Below are 20,320 nucleotides of genomic sequence, written 5' to 3'. Positions count from 1 at the left end.
AAAGAAGAAGACTATAATATACTGCATTCCCTTAATACACAGAATCAAGTACAGTTGAGATGTTTCTGTTGGCCTCAAGACAATGCTGCATCTTTATGAGATAAAAAGCATTTGATCAAATTAGATCCTACAAAAAAACTGAAGTTGGCCTCTATTAAGCCTCAATCATTTTCCAGGCCCTAAGTGGCAGCTGTTCTGATGTGTGTGCCAAGTTCTGTACGTTCCTTTCATGTTGCTTTTTACCATTTATTTCAGACCTGCCACCAGTTCTGTTTTCTTTTCACTTTTCGGACTTGAATTAAACTCTGCATCTTCTCTTTTTCACCCAATGTTTTTCAGACTCACCCAGGTACCAGTGTGACTACAATAGACTTGTATGATGACATGGCTAGCCTGACGCCCCTTTGGCTACAAGTCAGTGGTTTTAGTAAGCAAATCAATTCCATCATGGAGAACGCTAAAGATGGCATCCATCTCATCTGTTTCTCACAAGGTCTTTTACAACCACCCTTCATCACCTCCATTTTTCAGGCATTCCTTCTCTGTTTGGTTTGAATCTTTGATTTAATCAATGTTTCTTTAATTTATGATTCAAAGTCTTTAATAAGTATTGAGTATAGAGTGTCTGTCAGAAGTTCGGAAGGTTTTATTGTTTTTGATTGACACATTCATGCTTTTTTTGGTTTACATGCAGCAAACTATTTACTCTGACTAAACAAATATAAGGATGAATAACAGCTCTACACACTTTTGGCATCCTGATATTCAGCTGAAATACTTTTCTATGCCTCTTGTATAACTTTCCCAAGTTTACTCTTTACTAGTTAGAGATTCCTTGATGGATAACTCTTCAGCTGAGTGCTTACTCCCAGGTGATTTGCATCTCAGGTTTTGGGTCATTGTCTTGTTGTATGGTGAAGTTGGTTCCAATTAGCTGCGGTCCAGACTGAATTGCATGGTGCTGGAATGGTAGCCATGTTGGTTCAGTCTCCTTTTAGCCAGAATAAGTCTCCAACTTTCACTGCTCCAAAACAACCTCAAAACATTAGGCTTTAATTATTAATCACTTATTAATAATTATTATTGAATAAATCACTGAATAGTAATAATTATTATTAATTAATCACTGAATAGTATATAATCACTTGCAAGAAGAAGGAGCATTTATTAGATTCATGGTAACATTAGCATGCTGTTTTGGAGCTGATTGGCAAAACACATGTTTGATGTAACGTTTATAATATTTTAAAATAATTATACTTTGTCACCACTATAAATTAGGTTTAATTTTTACCCTTGAAAAATAATAACAAATTAATTGATATTTACATATATTTTCTAAATCTAAGCTCTGTATGCTAAAAAAAAATTATTGTGCAGGGGGTCTGGTGTGCCGAGGGATTATTGCTACCCTTCCCAAACACAATGTCCACTCTCTGATCTTTTTGTCATCACCGCTGTCTGGCCAGTATGGAGGTTGGTACAGATTCTCATCATGTTCACTACCTACCTGTATCTTTTAAACCATATATATATTGTATATAATGTGTGTGTGTGTGTGTGTGTGTGTGTGTGTGTGTGTGTGTGTGTGTGTGTGTGTGTGTGTGTGTTTGTGTATAGGGCCTATCTTCCCAGACTGTATAAACGACTGCGTTTATAAACTGTGCTATAACGTCCTTGGACAACAAATTTCGATCTGCAACTACTGGAACGGTAAGAGGTTCAGATTGGCATCTTTTTAGCATTTTGATGAAAAAAATTTAATGCTAGATTTTAGAGCATCCAGTGCTTCATATACATGTCCATTCTAAACCAACACTGTCTGCCTCTTTTTGGTGGCCCTTTAACTTTAGATCCACACCAGAGAGAGGAATACTTGTCAAACAATAAATATCTTCCTCAAATTAATGGCGAGATCTACCACTCTAAATTACCAGGTACTGACAATGGAATACTGTGTTTTGAAAGTATCATATTAATATTAAACTGTGTTAAAAATCATCACTGTTCTTTTTAAACTTGCATGCCTCAGTCACCTAAAGCCATGTTCACAAAATCTTGGCTTTGTTTTTAGAGTGGAGAGAGCACTTCTTAGGAATTAAGAAGTTGGTGCTCATTGGAGGACCAGATGATGGCGTTATTACACCCTGGCAGTCAAGGTAAGACGTTTTCTATTGAATTGCATGACATGGAAGATTTAATATAAATCCAGTTACATGATATTTCACTGCATTTACTATGAAGAAAGGATTCAGTCACAACACAGCTGTTTTGTAATGTTCAAGTTAAATGCCATAGCGTTGTTTTAATGGTTAAACTGGTATTCAGAATAATCAATAATTAATAATTAATAATTAATAATTAATTATTAATTATTAATTATTAATTATTAATTATTAATTATTTATTATTTATTATTTATTATTTAATTAATAATTAATAATTAATTTGAGGAATACAGAAAGTGACATTTCAACACATGTAGTGGGATTGTGCACAACAAATGATTATGAAAACATGTATGATGCCACCAAATATTTTAGAAAATGGATGGACTTTTTGTGAGAAATTAAATTCATGATCAGAATTTTTTTTTTCTCCTAACAGTCAGTTTGGATTTTATGACAGCAGTGAAACTGTGGTTGAAATGAAACACCAGGATGTGAGCAAAAAATGATCATTAATCCATTTATATTTTCATAGTGTTAATCTGTGATCTGTACTGAGAATTGATTTTTCTGTCTTTAGTGGTATGTGAGAGATGTGTTCGGGCTGAAAACACTAGACTCCAGAGGAGACGTTGACCAGTGTGTTGTCTCGGATGTCAAGCACGTCTTCTGGCATTCAAATTTCACTGTGTACAAAAGCTGCATAGAGAAGTGGCTCACATAAGTAAAATAAGTCTTGATGCACACATATGAACCATGACATTTGCAGTTTGTTGCATTTACACTGCTTACCTGCTTTGTGATTTAAAGAAAAATTATTGTGCAAAGAATATCATTGCTGTGTTATATTTCTATGTGAAATTATATGAAAAAACAGGAATATTATTGAACAGGAATATTGTTTTCTACATTAGACTGCATTAAGCTTGCTTTAAAAAAAATATAAATATATATTATTAAAATAAATCCAATGTGCAAATCCTTTTTGCTTCTTTTTTCATTAAATATTAGTCTGTTCCATTTTTCTCAAAAGTAAATATTGTCTATTTAATTATAAGTTCTTTATTAAAACATCTTGATCTGCAACTTCTGAACTGTAAGGTTGTTGGGCCTGTTCACACTGGGCTGAAAATGTCGGCAATGTGAATAATCTCTATAAATGTAGGTCAGTAGTTTTATAGCTTTATCTAAAGCAAATCTGAACTCAATTATAATATTTTGCCACAAATAACACTATCAATCTTACACTATACACTAAAAATATTACAAATGTCTGAACAGATAGTGACTGCTTTACAGAAAACCTTATTAGCATTCTGAATGACTGAATGGAAATTTCTTTTTGTATATATTAAAGATTATTTTCAACATTAGTTGCATTAACTTCTTAAACATTGTTGATTCTTAAAACATTTTAATAATTTAGTGATTTAACTATTATCATCAATAACAATACAAGTATACGTTTCCTTATTGCTTTTTAATGAATGGATTTAAAGGTAGACAAGTTTTTAGTGTAAAATAGTAAAAAAAAAATACAACGGAAGGTATACTTGTATTGTTGTAAATAATAATTAAATCACTAAATGATTAAAAGGTTTTAAAAATCAAGAATGAAATCATTCTTAGTGTATTTGTATTTGCTGGACAGCTTGTGCAAATTTTCACTGCTCAGAGGCTTCATATTTATTTGCTCTTCATATTCATATTTATCTGCACTTGTCAGTTTGCACAGTCTATCTATCTATCTATCTATCTATCTATCTATCTATCTATCTATCTATCTATCTATCTATCTATCTATCTATCTATCTATCTATCTATCTATCTATCTATCTATCTATCTATCTATCTATCTATCTATCTAATCGTCAGTCTGTAACTCGGCGTGGCAGCTGCAGCCTCTTGACGGAAAAAAAAAAAAAACAGGTAAGATCGTGATGACGTCAACAGGCCAGGTAGCGTAGCGCGCTCAATCAGGTCTGCGGCGCATGCGCAACCACGAGCTCCCGGAGGAGATTTCTGAGCGACTTTCTCTCTAAACCTGTAAGTTCACCTGTTGGTTCCAGATTACATGACACACATTTTCTTTTGTGAGTTTTGCGTTTTATAGGCGTGCGTAGTAAAGTTTAGAAAGTTGGACGCTTGTGGTGTTCGTGTTCGGTCTTCATATGGGGCTTTGTGACTGCTCTGATATCACTTCACAGCAGGTTTGTGTGCCGCACCATTCCTCCTGCTCATTTATTCCCAGCTCGGGGTTTGTCCTCAAGTCTTGACGTCTCGCTTTGGGAAAGCTAAAGCTTGGCGTGACGAGTTTGTCACTGAAAACCAACCGAGGAATGCGTTTTATTTGCACTTTAATCTTTTAATCTCGCTTTCTTGTAACTGTATAAACTGCTCTTATATACACGTTTTTATCGCTTTATAGTTCAGAGGCCGAGTTCAGAGACTTCAGACGAACCGAGTCATGTTGCCAGATTGCGCATTATCCTTCATCGTTGGGTGTTTTTGAACACATTATGTGAATATTTAATTAGATTATGTTTAAAAAGTATGTTCTTTTAAACAGCCCATACAAAAATACAAATAATCCGATTAGACGCTTTTAAAAATCAAGGTCGTAAAGTGGTTATTGGCTCAATCTGGCAACCCAAGGTCGACGTGTCCGTGTCCACATAGTAAACAGCAGGTTTGTTTGGACAGAGTAGGAGAGTTGTCATCTACACTGCCTGCTTTCATTGCACATTACACTGTATGTTCTGTGTAGTACACGCTTTCTGTTTTTAACGTACCTTTCCGCATGTTGCCTGAAAAGCCCCTGATCCAACAGATTTCTCACATTTATGCTTTTGTCTCATTTTTCTTGATCTCCTGCAGGTCCCATTTCAAGCAGGATGACTTCTAGGAGGAAGATTGAAGCATGTCGTATATGTGGAGGTGACCTGCAGGGGAATCAACGCCGCTGGCTTTTTTCAGCTCAAAATAAGAAAGGGGCCCAGAATCAGAGTTCATCTGTCCTGCTGTCACCAACCTGGTCTGCCCAGAGCAGTCCATGGGGTATGGAGAATACACACACAAACCTACACAAAAGTTCTGTTTGATGCGACTAGATTTAGAATGATCAGTTTTTGAAGGTAATAATAAATTATCAAGAAACCAATACAGGGATTACTTCAGCATTACTTAATTTATCTCTATGTAATGCATCTGTGTGTACAAAAAAAATAATAATTTTCAGTCCTCATTATTTTATGTTTGATTTTTACAGAGAGAAGAACAGAAACCTCTTGTAATTTAACCTCAATGATTAAAGGGTCATTATTTGTTGAAATATACTTTCTGGACTATTGACATCATTTATGTTTTCAGAGACAGAACAACTTCTCTAGGAGCAATAGTTTGTTGTTATGCATCATATATGCAAATGTTTCTAGAGAATAATAATAATCAGTGCATTTTAGAAAATTATTTTAATTTATTTGTTTGGGGTCAAATTACTTTTTGGCATGATGTTACCCAAGGATTCAAGATCATCCTAGGTTGCTTGTAAGTCAGTCATAGCATAGATAGAAAGCATTGATTTTTAGGGAATTCTCCCAATTTTGGAAAGTTTGGAAGAACCTTTTTTAGTGTAATATATATATATATATTTTTTTTTGTTTGTTTGTTTGTTTGTTTAAACCCTGCTCTTAGACTTAGGTGTTTATTTGAATTGGATTTTTATTCACTTAAAAGGAAATGTGTAATTTATTGTTTGGAGGAATTCTGTTTACATTTAGAATTAAAAACAGCTATTTCTTCAAATATTGTATTATATGTAATGTTTATACTTTAACTTTTGCAGAACACTTGGGTTTAAATATGTAGTATGTTTAAAAGCTAAACGTTTGAAATTCCTAATTGCTAAAGCCTTGCCTGTTTTTTTCTTTTCTTTTAGGCAGTACATTGTCTCTTGGATCCTCAAGTTCACTATACAAGTCTCATACCCTTCCCACCCCTAATAAAGGACTGGACTTGCTTGCTGTGTTGACACACATATTGGGGCAGTCTGTAACACGGGAAAATGGAAAAGGGGAATTTATATGTGGCAAATGTGTGTCTGTGCTTGAGCGAGTGTTTAAGTTTGACACAGTCATCGCCAGAGTTCGGGTTTTATCCAGGGAGAGGCTTCAGAAACTGACTAAGGAAAGAGATAGCTTGAGACGGTGGGTATGGAATATTTATAGACAACACCATCTGTTTGTCCTTAAGAGCAGAGGAAGCTCCAGTGAAGATGAGGTCGAGCTGGGAGAAAAGGACTCTGGGAAAGCTTACCGAGAGATGCTGAGTGACAACATGGCTCTCGCTGCGTATGAATGCTGGTCTGAGAAAACTGAGTCATGTCCATATTTTAAGAGAACCGGTAAAAGATGTGGCAAATTGAAAAACTGCGAGTGTTGTGACTCCTTAAGGGTTTCCGATGCTAATTACGAATTTATTTGTGGAGTTCCTCGCAACTTACCTGAGCAAGCCATGTCCCCGATCGGCATGCCCCTCAACTGGCCCCGAAGTCCTTCGATGCGCTCCAGTCCTGCCTCCTTAGCTGGTTCCTGCCATTCCCTAAAAGCACGATCTCGTACAGCTTCAGCACCTTCGCTCGACTCTGTAGATGGCTATGATCCATTTGACTGGCCAGATGAGCATTTTGTCATCTTGGACTCCATCCTTGATAAGCTGAAAAGTATAGAGGGAAAGCCAGTCAGATCTCCAGCAGGAAGTCGCATACCAATTTTAGCAAAAGGACAAAATGGCTGTGGTGCAGATGGATTGCCTTCGATCGGGGTCACACGGGTGCTGAATTTTGTACAGCGAGATGAACGAGAGAAGGAAGATGTAAATGGAGAGAGTGACGATGTACTGACTGAATTGAGGGATGATTTTATGCCACTGCATAAAGAGGTGAGGAAATGGTTTTTGATAAATATATATGTCACACTGTATTCAGTTTTGGAAGCCTTGCTGCTGCTATGTTATTCCACATGAATGCAGGCCAAAGTTTTCGGTTTAAGTAGGGATATGTTCAAAGTCAAAACAGTGATGTATTTAAGAATAAAAAAATAAAATAAAAAAAATACATTATCTATAAACTATGGTATCGCTTATATTCTTAGAAATATAAAATAATTTATCAGAGAAATATTTTGGGCTTTACAGTTCGACTGCTTCATAAATTTTAGTCAATCATTTTCACAATGTTGCCATTTGTGACACAAGGTCTTTACCTGTTAAACAATAATAATTAATAAATATTTCTATATATAAAGTAGTTTAATCATCTGCCTGATAGTGGTAAAAAAGCCATTTATATATTTACAGCATACAATGTATTGTAAAGCCTATATGAGTCATAAACTAACTTAAGTACACCTTAGTATTGACTCTGCAAAGCTCTGGAACTATACAGATTTTTTTCTGTCCAAAACAGTTAGTTTGTCTTCATGGTTGCCATGGTGTGTTTTACACATCGCTCTACAATCTCTCACTAATGTTGAGTTGAGTTGAGGTGTGGTGACTATGAAGGCCATAGCACATGATTTACATAATGTCATAATGTCAACCCTTTATCTCTTGTATTTGGTGGGAGGAAAAACCTCTGATCAGGATACAAATTTCATCATAGGATAAAGGTGCTCAGTGACCCTTCCTCCCTAAACTGACAAGTGGACTTTAAATATACTAGGAAACAGCAGCAGTACAACAGTGCCACTGGTTTTCCAGTGAACTGTTTAATTATATTCTGAAATATAAATCACCTGCTGCAAAAATCTCCCCAAAAACTTTGTTCACTTGACCAGGACTAATCGTATTATACAGTATAGTGATTGTGACAAATTCTTCCAAGCTACATACACAGTAAAAACTGTATTTTATAGTGATATATTTGTTCAAATATTTACTCTTGTTTTATTTTAGGTAACCACAAACAAAGTGCACTTTGTAGTCAAGCAGTTACGAGAGCAGCTGGATGAAGCACAGGCTCGAATCAGGACGTTGGAAGCGGGGCTTCAGAACAACAACCTTTCGGTCCCCAGTAAGACCAGTCAGTCAAAGCAGTCACTACCAGAGGTAAGAATTATGGTATCAAACAGCAATTTACTAATTACATGATATTCTACTGCTGGTGTGTTTAGGCAGCCTCTATGGGAATTATATTTGTTTACACAGTACATGTTGTACTGTGAGCTGTGAAATGATTCACTGGGTATTTGTAAAAAGGTAAAAATGAATAAACAAACAACAGAAAATAAAATATGGTTATGTTCTAGCATTTCAAAGATTCAGCACACTAACAGATAACAAACGAATAGCCTTCAAAAAAATAAAATAAAAACAAAAAATAGCATCAGAGCCATGCTGTTAATTACACAATGTTGGAAATGTATCAGTTAATCACACTGTGAGGTAATAAACCACCAAAATTCTTTACTTTGGAATCTCAGTGCTGTTTATGCTCTTTCAGGTGCTGTTCAAGATTTGTATTCACCATTCTTCAATGTATTTATTTTGCTTAAGACATTCGTTGTTGTCATATGACTGACCTGACACTTGATAAATGGATGGAACAGTGACAGCAACTTTTGTAGGTGTGCTGTGAACATAAGATCTATCAAATGCAGAACAGGTTTTGTCGGTCCTGCAGCCTGCTCTTTCTCGCTAATGCAGAAATATCAAGCGTTCTTTGTATTATCTATATTATATATCACCCTTGAACTGCTGTTGCTATGGTGTATTTAATCACGAATTAATATATCGTTTCTAAGTACTTCGAATTGGCCTATTTTTTCAAACTGAGTTGCATCAGGTGTATAAGGCACGTATGGGTGTGTGTAAATGCTGTGGGTGTGGTATCAGGTGAGGAATTGCACAAATGCAGGTACACAAAACAATAACACATTAAGCACATGCACTCCTGTTTGTGGAATCTTCCTCAGCAGGAGGTGTTTGTTCTGAGCGTAGGCTGAGTTCATTAATCAATAACCAGAGGTTCCATTGCCAAACAGCAAACATGTGACCCACCTGTCCTGTAGGTATAAATGTTTGTGTGGCAGTGAAGTGTTAATGTATCATTTTTCACAGTTGAATTTTGCTGTTTAAAGAAAATGTGCACATATAACGAAGTATTCAGAAACACTAATGCTTTTTTTATGGGTTTTTTTTTTTTTTGCTATGACTAATGGATATGCTTCTGTGTGCCTCCGGATCTTTTGCAGTATCCTAAAAGCAGCTCAGACGACGAAAATGGACTGATCCGGAATCTTAGCCATTCACTGCAAAACAAAGACAGAGTTATTCAGGTTGCTCCAAGAATACAGCATAGCGATTAAGTTTTAATCGCTCTAGCATCTCGCCTCAGGTAACTGACTTGTGATTGATTCTGAGCTTTCCTTTCAACAGGAATGCGTGGCTTTGATCCGAAAGCTGTGTTTGGACCTTGGCTCAGGGTTAGAGGAAGCTGATAAACTCATCAGCTATGTAACAGTAAAACTGGCCAGTTCACACTCAGATCAAGAGGTGAGAAATGTCAAAGTAAATGTTTCCATAATTTTTCAAGGATTGAAATGTACTGTATGTATTTGTCTACAAGCAACGATATCAAGTTCTTTTTTTACAACCTCGATTTTCTTTTATTAATATAAACAAAATAAAATGGACTCAATATCTTTGAACAGCTAAAGATTTGTTGGTCAAATTTTTTTTCTTTTCTTTTTTATAAACATTATGATTTAAGATTGCTGCATACCATGTCCAATTACCATGTGCTACACATTAATCACTTTAAAATATTCCACATATATACATTTTGATAATTCTTCAATGAAATGAAACATTTTCAAGAGAGCTTTATGTCAAATCTATGCACTTTAATTATCTTTTGTGAGAGGAACAGGCTTCTAGTACTAAAAAGAAAATCTTATCTTGACTGAAAATTAGGGGATCCTAGAAGCTGAGCTGACTGAACTGAAGGAGCGAGAAAGAAGCCTGCAGAAAGAGCTGAAGGTGTTGCAGGAGGCAAACAGCAGTCAGGAGAGAGATCTCCTCACTCTAAACAGTGTGCTCCAGACTAACCAGGATGTCATAAATGTAAAGCAAACACAGGACTTAGGCCAAACAAATACACACAATCTTATTATGCACATGAAATGTCTTATTGAGAATTTCCTTTTTGTTTTTAGCATTTGCGAGTAGAACTGACAGAAAAGACTCAAACACTGCAGGACTTGCAGAAAGAGAGGGGGTTATGGAAAAAGCGGGACTCAGCCCTGGAAAAAGTGTTGCAGGAAAAAGAAACTCTCATCACTCGTCTGCAGCTAACAATAGAGAGCTCTCATAAAGATGTTCAGGTTCTTTCTCTTAAGAAATCTGTTGTTGTTTATGCTATAAGCAGTGAAAATGTGACACCAGGTTCAAATGACTTACAACATTCTTGTGGTTCACAGGCACTTTCAGATTCTCTGATTAGTCGGGGATTGCAAGGAGGTGGAGCTGAGGGTGCTTTGGCCCAACAGGTGCTAGAGCAGGAGTCCCTGCTTTCAGGCTGCCTCAAAGATTGGGAATCAAACACTGCCACCACAAGGCAGGAATTGTCAAAACTCTGCACAGCTTTAGAAGAAGCTGGGGCTGTAATACAGGTATGGTGGCTGAGTAAAAAAACTTAAAAAAAAAAAAAAAAAAAAAGCACAGAAATCTCATCTGTTGCACATTTCACAAACACACGGTTCATATTTAAAATAAATTAAAAAAAAAAAGGAAAAATGCCACATTTATACCAGCTGCCAGAGTTGTGCCAAGGTGTATATATAAATAATAATAAACAAACAGTATGATATTTGCTACCTTATGTTGGATTAGCAGTTTTCTAATTTTAACTGACACTCCCTTATTAAGAAACACAAATATTTCCCTTGTCTCTGAGCCAGTCAGATGCCTGAACATGTAGAGAGAGACATTTTCCAAATCTATTAGCCTACAGGCAGCGTGGGGTGAAAAGTATTGATTTATAGCCAATGTATTTTAGATGAATTTATCAAAACTGTATGTTTTATGTCTCAACTTGCACAGCTGTGCTCTAAATACAAGTTTCCACACACATGGATTTTCTATGGTGTTCCTCCACCTAAGTGACTCAGGTTCAGAGAATTTCTAGAATGCTGAATACATGTTTTAGAATTGCGGTTATGGAACTTGTCATCTACTTGTGGACCAGTCACTGATCTTCAATCTACTATGCATTAGATTAATTTTCTTAATGATTTATTAATATCTTTACACATTTTCTAGGACCAAAGGCAAACACACGAACAAGCCATCACAGAACTATCAGAACAGCTGAAAGACTCTCGCAAGGAGCTGAGGGAGATTATTAAAGACACCAAACAGGCAGAACAAGCCTGGAGGACTGAAAGGGTGAAAAGAGATTTTGAAGAAGGTCGACTGGTCGACTGTTTGCGGAAAAGAGATAAACTTATTGAGGTATGTGTTCCCTGACTTTCTTTCTTGTTATACACTGAGGCTGCACTGTACAGCACATATTAGCTACAATTTTAGTGGTCGATTAGTGTGTAATACATCTATGACGTCACAATGTTTTATTTAATGTGTGTTTTTTGTTGTTGTTGTTGTTGTTTTTTTATTTATTTTTTATTTTTTTTTTATTACCAGCAAGTTCTCTTGGATGCAGAGAAACGTGATGGCATGCTTATAGAACTGCATCAGGACATCTTAAGTAAGGTTGAACCAAGGGTCGGTCTCAAACACACGCTATGATTGTGTGAAGTCTGTTTGTTTGTGTGTGTGTTTGTGTTTGTGTGTGTGTGTGTGTGTGTGTGTGTGTGTGTGTGTGTGTGTGTGTGTGTGTGTGTGTGTGTGTGTGTGTGTGTGTGTGTGTGTGTGTGTGTGTGTGTGAGAGAGCAGGAGACAGAGAGAAAGAGAGAGGTAAAATATATATGTCTGTATGAATGGTGGTTATATACTGGGTTATGATGGCCATATCTATATGTACTAATACTGCCTCAGATTGATAGCCTCAATTGCCAAAATACCTTATCTTCATTTCTGCTTTTTATGGGTTGAATGTTTTTCTAAGGTAAGCCTTGCCTATAATTGTTTTCTATTGTTTGTTCTCTGCTGCTAGTTTAGCCTATTATAACATACTGACTTTGTGCAGCCTAAGTCACATGTGATAGTTTCAATTTATTTTCTTTCCAAAGCTTTTTTATTTTATTTTATTTTTTTATCACCTACCAGACCAAAGGGTGCCTGCAATGTAATTGTGCTTTTATTTCTGGGATTTCTGCAATTGATATTTTTTATTTTGTAATGTACTACTACTGGGTTTTTTTGGTTAAACTTTATTTTAATTTTTTAAAGACATCTTTGCGTATTTCTTTATTTATAAGGGGCGGCAACCAAGTGTAATTTGGTAATCCCTTTTGTTGTCTACTGTCTTCTTTACATGTAGGCCCAAAAGCCTGTATTCTGAAATTTAATGTACGGTTGATGTTATATTTATGTGCCTGGTTGTTCTTTCTTGAGAACAATAACAATAAACACGGTCACACTATTACTAAAATGATCACATGGTTTGTCATTAATAGATCATGGTTGGTTGGTTTGTTGTTGTTGTCTGTCCACCACCTAACCCCATCGTTGTGTGACGAAATGAACGGTAATGTGATAACTGCTGATCGGGTTGCAGAATGACTTTGTTGCTGTCTGACCTTATTCGTGTAATAGGTTTATGTAAGAAGTATTACTGTTGGAATATTATCCTTAGACAATTAGACAAAAAAATTATAGTAATAAATGAGCTAAAAAAATGGTCCACCAGTTTAAGCATCTCGGTCAGCGTTTAGAAAATTTTGACTACTTTTACTAAATTATGTAAACTAGTTATACTTGTTTGCATTAGTATAAGTTTCTGTGTGACCAAAACAGACACAGGCTTTGGCTTTTAGTAACATAATATAAATGTAAAGAAATTTTTTTAATGCATTTATGTTAAAATATATATATTTTTACTTTAATTTAGTTATTGCACTTATTTTGATTGACTAATGTAGTACTTTGTCTTATTTTTATTTTTTTTAATTGCTGCATGCAAAATAATTGTCTATTTAAACATATATATAATTTTTATTTTTTATTTTTTTTATAAATAATAATAAAAAAATATTGTTAATGAAAAAAGACTTGGTGAATGCCATCACTGCCATACTGTATCACGTTACACTCCAGGCCAACGTGGCGCGCGTGTGTTGTGTGGTCACCATGGAAACGTCACAAACGTTATTCTCCCCGACCAAACCGAGTCAGTAGATAACTTTAGTTCTCTCTACACTTCCGACACAAAGCAAGTGAAGATCGGTGCAGTCAGTAATGCAAGGTGGTACGGTGGTTAGGTCAGCTCCGTATACCGCGGTCATAATCGGATCTAAATGTCCAGGGGATGAAACTCTTAGCTCCATCCGGCGTGCTGAGCGCCTGGTGCTCCAGTCTCATGTACGCACTCTGGATTGCACCGCACGCTATCGAGCTCCACCTCACTCATCCCAGCTCCCGGGTCCAACACTTCGGGCCTACAGTGTTAAAAAGGACGTAATACAAACTCGACCTGCATCTTCTGGCACTCTGGTAAGATGATCATTCCATCAATAACACATTCATGAAATACGTTTATCATGTAGATCTTTGTAGGTAGATCACGGTAGTCCATCTGTTTCTATACACCCCAATCCAGAGAGATCAGATATGAAACACATGATGTTAAAGCCTATTTGTAGGGAGATCAGTGATTTAGAGTAGCACATCTGTTACTACACCCACATCTAGAGAGATTACAGCTAACGGACAGTGTAAAATAACCCATTGGTTCCACGCTGGAAGAAGGCAGAAGAGACCAGAAAATCGTTCACCAAGCAGAGCTTTCTTTATTTTCGTTCATTTTCACACACACTCGAGGATCGGGATGACTTTCGAGGATCGGGTTCCTCCGGTGTCTCACTTTCGGATCGTCCCGCCTTCCTCCAGCATCTGTGCGTCTCACTTGCGGATCGTCCCGCCTTCCTCCAGCATCTGTGCGTCTCACTTGCGGATCGTCCCGCCTTCCTCCAGCATCTGTGCGTCTCACTTGCGGATCGTCCCGCCTTCCTCCAGCATCTGTGCGTCTCACTTGCGGATCGTCCCGCCTTCATCCAGCATCTGTGCGTCTCACTTGCGGATCGTCCCGCCTTCCTCCAACGTCCGTGCATCTCACTTGCGGATCGTCCCGCCTTCATCCAGCGTCCGTGCGTTTTACTTGTGGATCGTCCCGCCTTCCTCTGTGCGTCTCACTTGCGGATCGTCCCGCCTTCCTCTGTGCGTCTCACTTGCGGATCGTCCCGCCTTCCTCCGTGCGTCTCACTTGCGGATCGTCCCGCCTTCCTCCAAAGTCCGTGCATCTCACTTGCGGATCGTCCCGCCTTCATCCAGCGTCCGTGCGTTTTACTTGCGGATCGTTTCGCCTTCCTCTGTGCGTCTCACTTGCGGATCGTCCCGCCTTCCTCCGTGCGTCTCACTTGCGGATCGTCCCACCTTCCTCCAGCATCTGTGCATCTCACTTGCGGATCGTCCCGCCTTCTTCGGCATCTCACTTGCGGATCGTCCTGCCTTGCTCCATGCGTTTCACTTGCGGATCGTCCCGCCTTCATCCGGCGTCTGTGCGTCTTACTTGCGGATCGTCCCGGCTTCCTTTGTCTTTCTCCTTCGCCCGCGCTCAGTCACCGTTCGTCAACCCTTCTGCCCGTCTCTGCTTGGTGGCTCTCTCCCCTAAGCTGGTGTCTCGCAACAGAGCACACTGATTAGTCTCATCAGCTCCACCCTCCACTCGCTCACCCCTGCATGAACCACCACAGAAAGTTTACCCTTTATTGCTTAGTGACTAAATCGAGGTAGATATTGTACAATCGGTTGTAGTGAATGTGATAAAGAGGTCGGTGAGAATATCTGCAAGGTACATGTAGTTGATAGTGGTAGTAACCATGTTTATCTTTTTCACTAAAGCTGAATTCATTGTGCGGGACTGGCCCGTTCCCACCGCCTGCGCTTCGCGAGCAAAGTGCAGGCCTCAGCAAAGCACTGTCTGCTGAATACACCCGTGCAGTACAGCAGGTAGAAGGTAATTTACGGAGGCAGGCTGGGAGGATCAACGAAGCAGCCACTAGGCTGACTCATCAGAAAGAGAAATTAGAGAAGCTGTTGCGAAGTGTCAGGACAGCACTGCTTGTCAACAAGAAAACCACAGAGGAGCGAACACGAAGACCAGCAACTGAGACAGTGAGTGAGGATGAAGGGGTGTGGAGAATGTATCTTTGTTACAGGATCTAATAGGTTTGGAGGAGAAAAAAGTACCAAGAACCATTGATATTCACAGAATGGAGCAATATTACCATAACGGTATCATGATAACATTTGTAGACTGTCAGTACGCATCATATCTCATTTGGTCTCAGATTTCTTAGTACATTACAATGGTCATGACCAGAAGTTTGTAAAAATGATGTACTGGATACGGTGTATGAAGATAACCCAAATGTATTTATTACATAGCAAAACAAATTTTTCTGCTCTTACAATAATTTCTTATGTAGTAGTAATCAGTGCCAAATTAAAGATGTTTATCATTTAGAGAAGGTTATACAGTGTCTGTCAAAAGTCTGGAAACTCCTAGTCTTGTTTTTGTTTTTGTTCCTTTTCCTTATATGCAACAAACGAAGTCATTTAAAATGTACTTTGACCAAACAAATATAGAAATGTACAGATGTTGGTACTTAATAAACAGTCAAACTTGATTTCCAGTGAAAAATCCTCCCTTGGCATTAGCTTTACACACTTCTGGCATCTGGAAAGTTTATTTCTCCAAACATTTGTTTTTCCTGACCTTATGAATCCAGTTCATCCCAAAACAGTTGAGTAGAATTTAAGTGTGGTGACTGGACAGGCCATTGCATGTTCGATAACACCCCAGGTGTCTGTTTGCTCTCTAAATAATGCTAAGCGAGCTTGGACATATTTTATTGGACCATTGTTGCAGTCCAGACAGAATTGCATGGTGTTGAAGTATGGAATGGTGGCCATGTTGGTTCAGTATTCCTTTCACTAGGAATTAGTCTTCAAAACAACACTAAATCATTAAGCAACCACCTCCCTGTTTGACTGTGGGTATGAGGCAGTTAATGCTAATGTCTTCTCCCTGTTCTCTGTCTTATATAAGTTCTTCTGGTTAAAGCCTTCAGAGCTTTTGTTCTAGTCATTCACCATCCAATTTATTTATGTTTTTGCCTTTTACCTAGTTTGGTGCTTATATATAATAAAATACTAGGTGTTTCTAAACGTTTGACAGGCACTGCAGATCTATTCAAATTGAATAAAATTAATGAAGAAAAAAAAAAAAGATCTGCCAGTTGTCTGCATTACTCCAAGCTTAAGAAGATCTTTCCAGTTTAACTTCCTTTTCCCATCATATTAACTTCCAGGCATGTGTTAAGTTTCGCAGAGGGGATGGGATTGGAAATCAATATAAGCAAGGACTAACATTTAATTAGAGACACAGTTCATTTTTTTTTTTATGCTTTTATTTTCTAATGTTTTAAATCAAATGTTTTTCACTGAAGGAAAAAGATGAAGCTGATTTTCTGCTCTGCCATGAGAGAAAAGGCTTGAACGAGCTGAAGTGGAACCTGGACATTCTGCTGAAAGACACTTTAACTCAAATACAGGTAAAAACAAGACTATAGACTAGAAAAGGTGCACAGCACATGTATAGCTCACCTAGTCTTTGCACCTCTGTGACATTCAGACACTAACTCAAAGCAGCAGATGGCTCCTGGACTGTGCCTTTGAAAGGTCCAGGGTAATTGAGCTGCTCCCTCAGAAAGGACCACCTTCAGCATCTGTCCATCCCTTAATCTCTCCTCTTTCACTGAAACCTGACCCTTCTGGTCCGTTTACTCCAGGTACTGACATCAACACTTTTATTTGACACTGTCTTTTGAATTGAGATGACCCGTTCCACAAACGAATCTCAAATTCCCCCGAACACAGAGTGTAAAGAGGTGCTTGAGTCATCAGCAGCAGTCTTGCAGACGTCTAAACTGCACAGCAGGAGAATTGAACAGGTCATGTGTGATGTTATCAAGAAACAAGCAGCTCTACATCAGTCAGTTAATGAAGGTCTACTACAGAAAATTGCACAAACCCAGAGTCTCCAGGTGAGATGAAACCCTAACCTGTAGACCATCATATAAATATAGCCCACTAAAAAAAAAAAAGTATAGATGAGATTATTAAGGTTTTAAAATGATTGGTTGTTCTTGCACTCTTGTGTATACAGTACATTGATTTAAGACTTTACAACCTTGCAAAAAGGTTTTGGAACTACATATTTGTAAGTGTATCATTTAGAAATATAATAACTAGTATGCAATTTATGACACAGCTGTTTTAAAAGCAACTGCAATTCATAACATAGGCAGCAGAGGGCTCTACACCTGCCAAATTGATAAAATGCTAAATATATTTTTCAAATAGCTTGAACCTAATAAATACTAAACTGTTTTTATTTTTTTTTTATTTATTTTTTTTTTTAACACTAAGAAACTACTGGCTTGGAAACATCGTTACACCTTTACCCTAAGATTATGTGTTGCAGATATTTAGAAATTGTGCTAAATTCTAGTAATCTGTTACATACACAAGCTATTTTATTAACAAATGCAACATTCAGTATCAGTTAATTACCTAACTAAACTAGTGTGTACAGATTGCAACACTGTAGCATCTCATGGTGGTCGTTTTTGGCTAGTTAGCTATCTTAGCATTTAGTGATGTGGATCATATTTTGTAACGACACAAATTGACATCATACTGACCGTCATTGCCTTATATGGAAAAATGTGAGATTTTTCAGTGTTAAAAATGCCCAAAATAAATGTACCTACATTTGCACATAGGCCTACATTACAACATTGAATAAAAACTCTTTGTTTCTCAGCAACGTCTAACGATGAGCTCAGCAGCCACTAGACAGGCCATCTACCGCAAAAAGAGACAGATGCAGTGTGCCAGCTACAGTCATGGAAGAGCTCTGGTACGTTCTGGTAGTCATGTGTTAACTTGCAGTATTGTCCCTTACAGTCCTTGATGTCAGGATCAGTGGTGGATGAAGTACACAAGCCATATACTTGAGTAAAAAAAGTAAAAGTAAAGATACACTAAGTTAAATATTACCTCAGTAAAAGTGTTCCTTTAAACGTTCACTTGAGTAAAAGTATGAAAGTGTTTGCATTCAAATGTTTTTAAGTATCCAAAGCACTATGATATATTATGGCTACAATGTTCTTATCATTTTTGTTATGACTCTTGCCTAATCAACACAGTTTATGTGAAAAGACTCTGTTACTTTTAGCACACCGATCTATTAATTGAATGATATTAATGAGTCAAACACTAATTGATATTTATTCAAATTATCATGAGCCCAAAACCTTTTTTTTCAACTACTTAAAACATTTTTTTTGCGGAATTAAGGCCAAGGGTGTGACCACCAAGCGGTAATCAAAACAAGTTTAAACCATGCGCTCTACTCCGATTGGTGGATTGCTGTGTGCTTGACCGGTTATGTTTTTATCCACTCATAAATAAAAAGGAACAACTGATTTCATAAAATGTAGTTGAGAAAATAGTTAAATATTTGACTTTGCTATGTAGTAAAAATAGAAATACTTCAGTAAAGAACAGATACGTGAAAAAAAGCTACTTAAATACAGTAAAAAACAATGTGCTTTAATACTGTTTACCACTGGTGAGGTATATTCAATATTATAGGTATTCAATATTAGAATTGACATCGGACATCATTGTTGTAATAGAATAGCAAACCAAGTATTTTTGAGGGGAAAACACATTACATCACTTCATTACCATAAAGTGTTTACATGCTGTTTTTGCAAATTTTTTCTGGATTGCTGCTATTGCTCTTTTGCACATTTTGTTTACATTTTTGTTACTGTTCACTTTACGTCTCTTACACTCCACAGAGTGCAATATACAACAGGTTTAGTGGTGGCGCTATTTTGTGTATTTGTCTTGCACTGTTTGCACACATGCACTTTATGTGGGAGGACACTTACAGTCCTCATCCCTGTGTTTTCTGTGATTATTGTTGTACGTAGCACCAGGGTTCAGGAGGAACGTTGTTTTATTTCACTGTGTAATGCGTCAGCTATATATGGTTGAAATGAAAATAAAAGCTTCTTGACTTGACATGATTTAACACACACTATGTTTCTGCTGTAGGGTCCAGTCTCCTCTGGTGACCTGTTCTGCAGAGAAAGGATTAACAGGCCTATTGTGCAGGTGTATGAGAGACACCCAACTTTTCAGCTGCCTGAGTCCAGACTTCTAGCACAGGTAGTGTAATCAACATAATATTATAACAGTCTAAATGTTTGTAATCCACTTGATTAATAACAGGAAAAAAAGACAGACATAATTATCAACACTTTAAATGCTTAAATGGTTTGTGTATCATTAAAGTACGAGTGCATACACAACATTGGTTAACATTTCTTTAACCTGTATGGTGCAGTTAAACCGTATTATGTGTGTATTCTAGGGCAAAGCTATGCTGAAGCACCATTTGGAGCGTGAAGAGAAAACAGTAGGAGAGCTGCAAGATGTACATCTGCAGCTGGAGGATGACTTTTGTGTAAAGAGAGAGTCAGCAAGGGTGGACTCTGCCGCACTCCGGCTTCGAAGAATGAATACCTCTCACATATTTGTCTAGTCAGCAAATGCATGAAAATTTTAAACCTATCTGCGTTCACTTCTTTCAAACTCGTATGTACATCTCTGCACCAGTATTATATAGATTTGAGTTAAGTACAACTAACATACTGTTCCATATATCTGGTCATCATTAAATATAATGAATCTCAAGACTTTGTTTCGGATGTCTCTGTATTTTAATTATCAGGGTGGTGCAGTCATTAATACACTTATTGAAGTTTACTGGAAAGAAAGAAGCTTTAAGATTCAGAGTAGTATTCTGGGCATGTAGAGTCGTCTCTGTTTAACCT

The 20,320-nt window shown here is 37.4% G+C and overlaps 3 protein-coding genes across 11 annotated transcripts in view; all 3 read left to right on the top strand.

The window, feature by feature from the left end:
• The window catches only part of LOC310729664 (lysosomal thioesterase PPT2-like), an 81,921-nt gene extending 78,811 nt beyond the window's left edge, over positions 1-3,110 (top strand). For 2 of the 3 annotated variants that reach the window (XM_083548120.1, XM_083548121.1), the window contains exons 2-8: positions 340-493; positions 1,381-1,476; positions 1,621-1,713; positions 1,854-1,937; positions 2,075-2,159; positions 2,608-2,662; positions 2,749-3,110. In XM_083548120.1, coding sequence (XP_083404246.1) covers positions 340-493; positions 1,381-1,476; positions 1,621-1,713; positions 1,854-1,937; positions 2,075-2,159; positions 2,608-2,662; positions 2,749-2,892 — 711 coding nt within the window. In that variant the 3' untranslated portion in view covers positions 2,893-3,110. Of the gene's footprint in view, positions 1-116; positions 217-339; positions 494-1,380; positions 1,477-1,620; positions 1,714-1,853; positions 1,938-2,074; positions 2,160-2,607; positions 2,663-2,748 lie in introns of those variants that run through there. The other variant, XM_083548122.1, reaches the window with a different exon arrangement.
• A 970-nt stretch (positions 3,111-4,080) lies between these two features.
• LOC310730325 (uncharacterized protein) lies at positions 4,081-12,777 on the top strand. Of its 7 annotated transcripts, none has more exons than XR_014534806.1 (12): positions 4,081-4,214; positions 5,046-5,225; positions 6,106-7,106; positions 8,121-8,273; positions 9,419-9,502; positions 9,603-9,719; positions 10,140-10,289; positions 10,382-10,549; positions 10,646-10,837; positions 11,487-11,678; positions 11,868-12,035; positions 12,127-12,777. XR_014534806.1 is itself a non-coding variant. In XM_083549203.1 (12 exons), the coding sequence occupies exons 2-11, from the start codon at positions 5,063-5,065 to the stop codon at positions 11,970-11,972; spliced, it is 2,325 nt and encodes a 774-aa protein (XP_083405329.1). In that variant the 5' UTR covers positions 4,081-4,214; positions 5,046-5,062; the 3' UTR covers positions 11,973-12,015; positions 12,127-12,777. The 7 variants fall into 7 exon arrangements, 5 of the variants coding, with proteins under 5 accessions (XP_083405329.1, XP_083405326.1, XP_083405327.1 ...); XM_083549203.1 differs by having other exon boundaries at positions 11,868-12,015; XR_014534807.1 differs by having other exon boundaries at positions 4,172-4,378.
• A 660-nt stretch (positions 12,778-13,437) lies between these two features.
• tektl1 (tektin like 1) lies at positions 13,438-20,281 on the top strand. The gene is made up of 8 exons (XM_083548043.1): positions 13,438-13,838; positions 15,246-15,518; positions 16,856-16,960; positions 17,041-17,197; positions 17,286-17,452; positions 18,235-18,330; positions 19,539-19,652; positions 19,858-20,281. Exons 1-8 carry the CDS (start codon positions 13,584-13,586, stop codon positions 20,026-20,028), a joined length of 1,338 nt encoding a protein of 445 aa, XP_083404169.1. The 5' UTR covers positions 13,438-13,583; the 3' UTR covers positions 20,029-20,281.
• Positions 20,282-20,320: the final 39 nt, after the last annotated feature.

Source organism: Silurus aristotelis (genome assembly GCF_946808225.1).
Source record: "Silurus aristotelis genome assembly, chromosome: 8".
Taxonomy (NCBI): Eukaryota; Metazoa; Chordata; class Actinopteri; order Siluriformes; family Siluridae; genus Silurus; species Silurus aristotelis.
The sequence above is the reverse complement of the archived record's forward strand: the minus strand, read 5'-3'. Positions and strand labels throughout refer to the sequence as shown.

Bases quoted from the DNA above. Each gene is read 5' to 3' on its own strand.
- LOC310730325 (XM_083549203.1), top strand. From the start codon at position 5,063: ATGACTTCTAGGAGGAAGATTGAAGCATGTCGTATATGTGGAGGTGAC. The intron at 8,274-9,418 runs GTAAGAATTATG...GATCTTTTGCAG, and splicing joins CAAAGCAGTCACTACCAGAG to TATCCTAAAAGCAGCTCAGA. The intron at 9,503-9,602 runs GTTGCTCCAAGA...TCCTTTCAACAG, and splicing joins ACAAAGACAGAGTTATTCAG to GAATGCGTGGCTTTGATCCG.
- tektl1 (XM_083548043.1), top strand. From the start codon at position 13,584: ATGCAAGGTGGTACGGTGGTTAGGTCAGCTCCGTATACCGCGGTCATA. The intron at 13,839-15,245 runs GTAAGATGATCA...TTTTCACTAAAG, and splicing joins CTGCATCTTCTGGCACTCTG to CTGAATTCATTGTGCGGGAC. The intron at 17,198-17,285 runs GTACTGACATCA...CCCCGAACACAG, and splicing joins TTCTGGTCCGTTTACTCCAG to AGTGTAAAGAGGTGCTTGAG.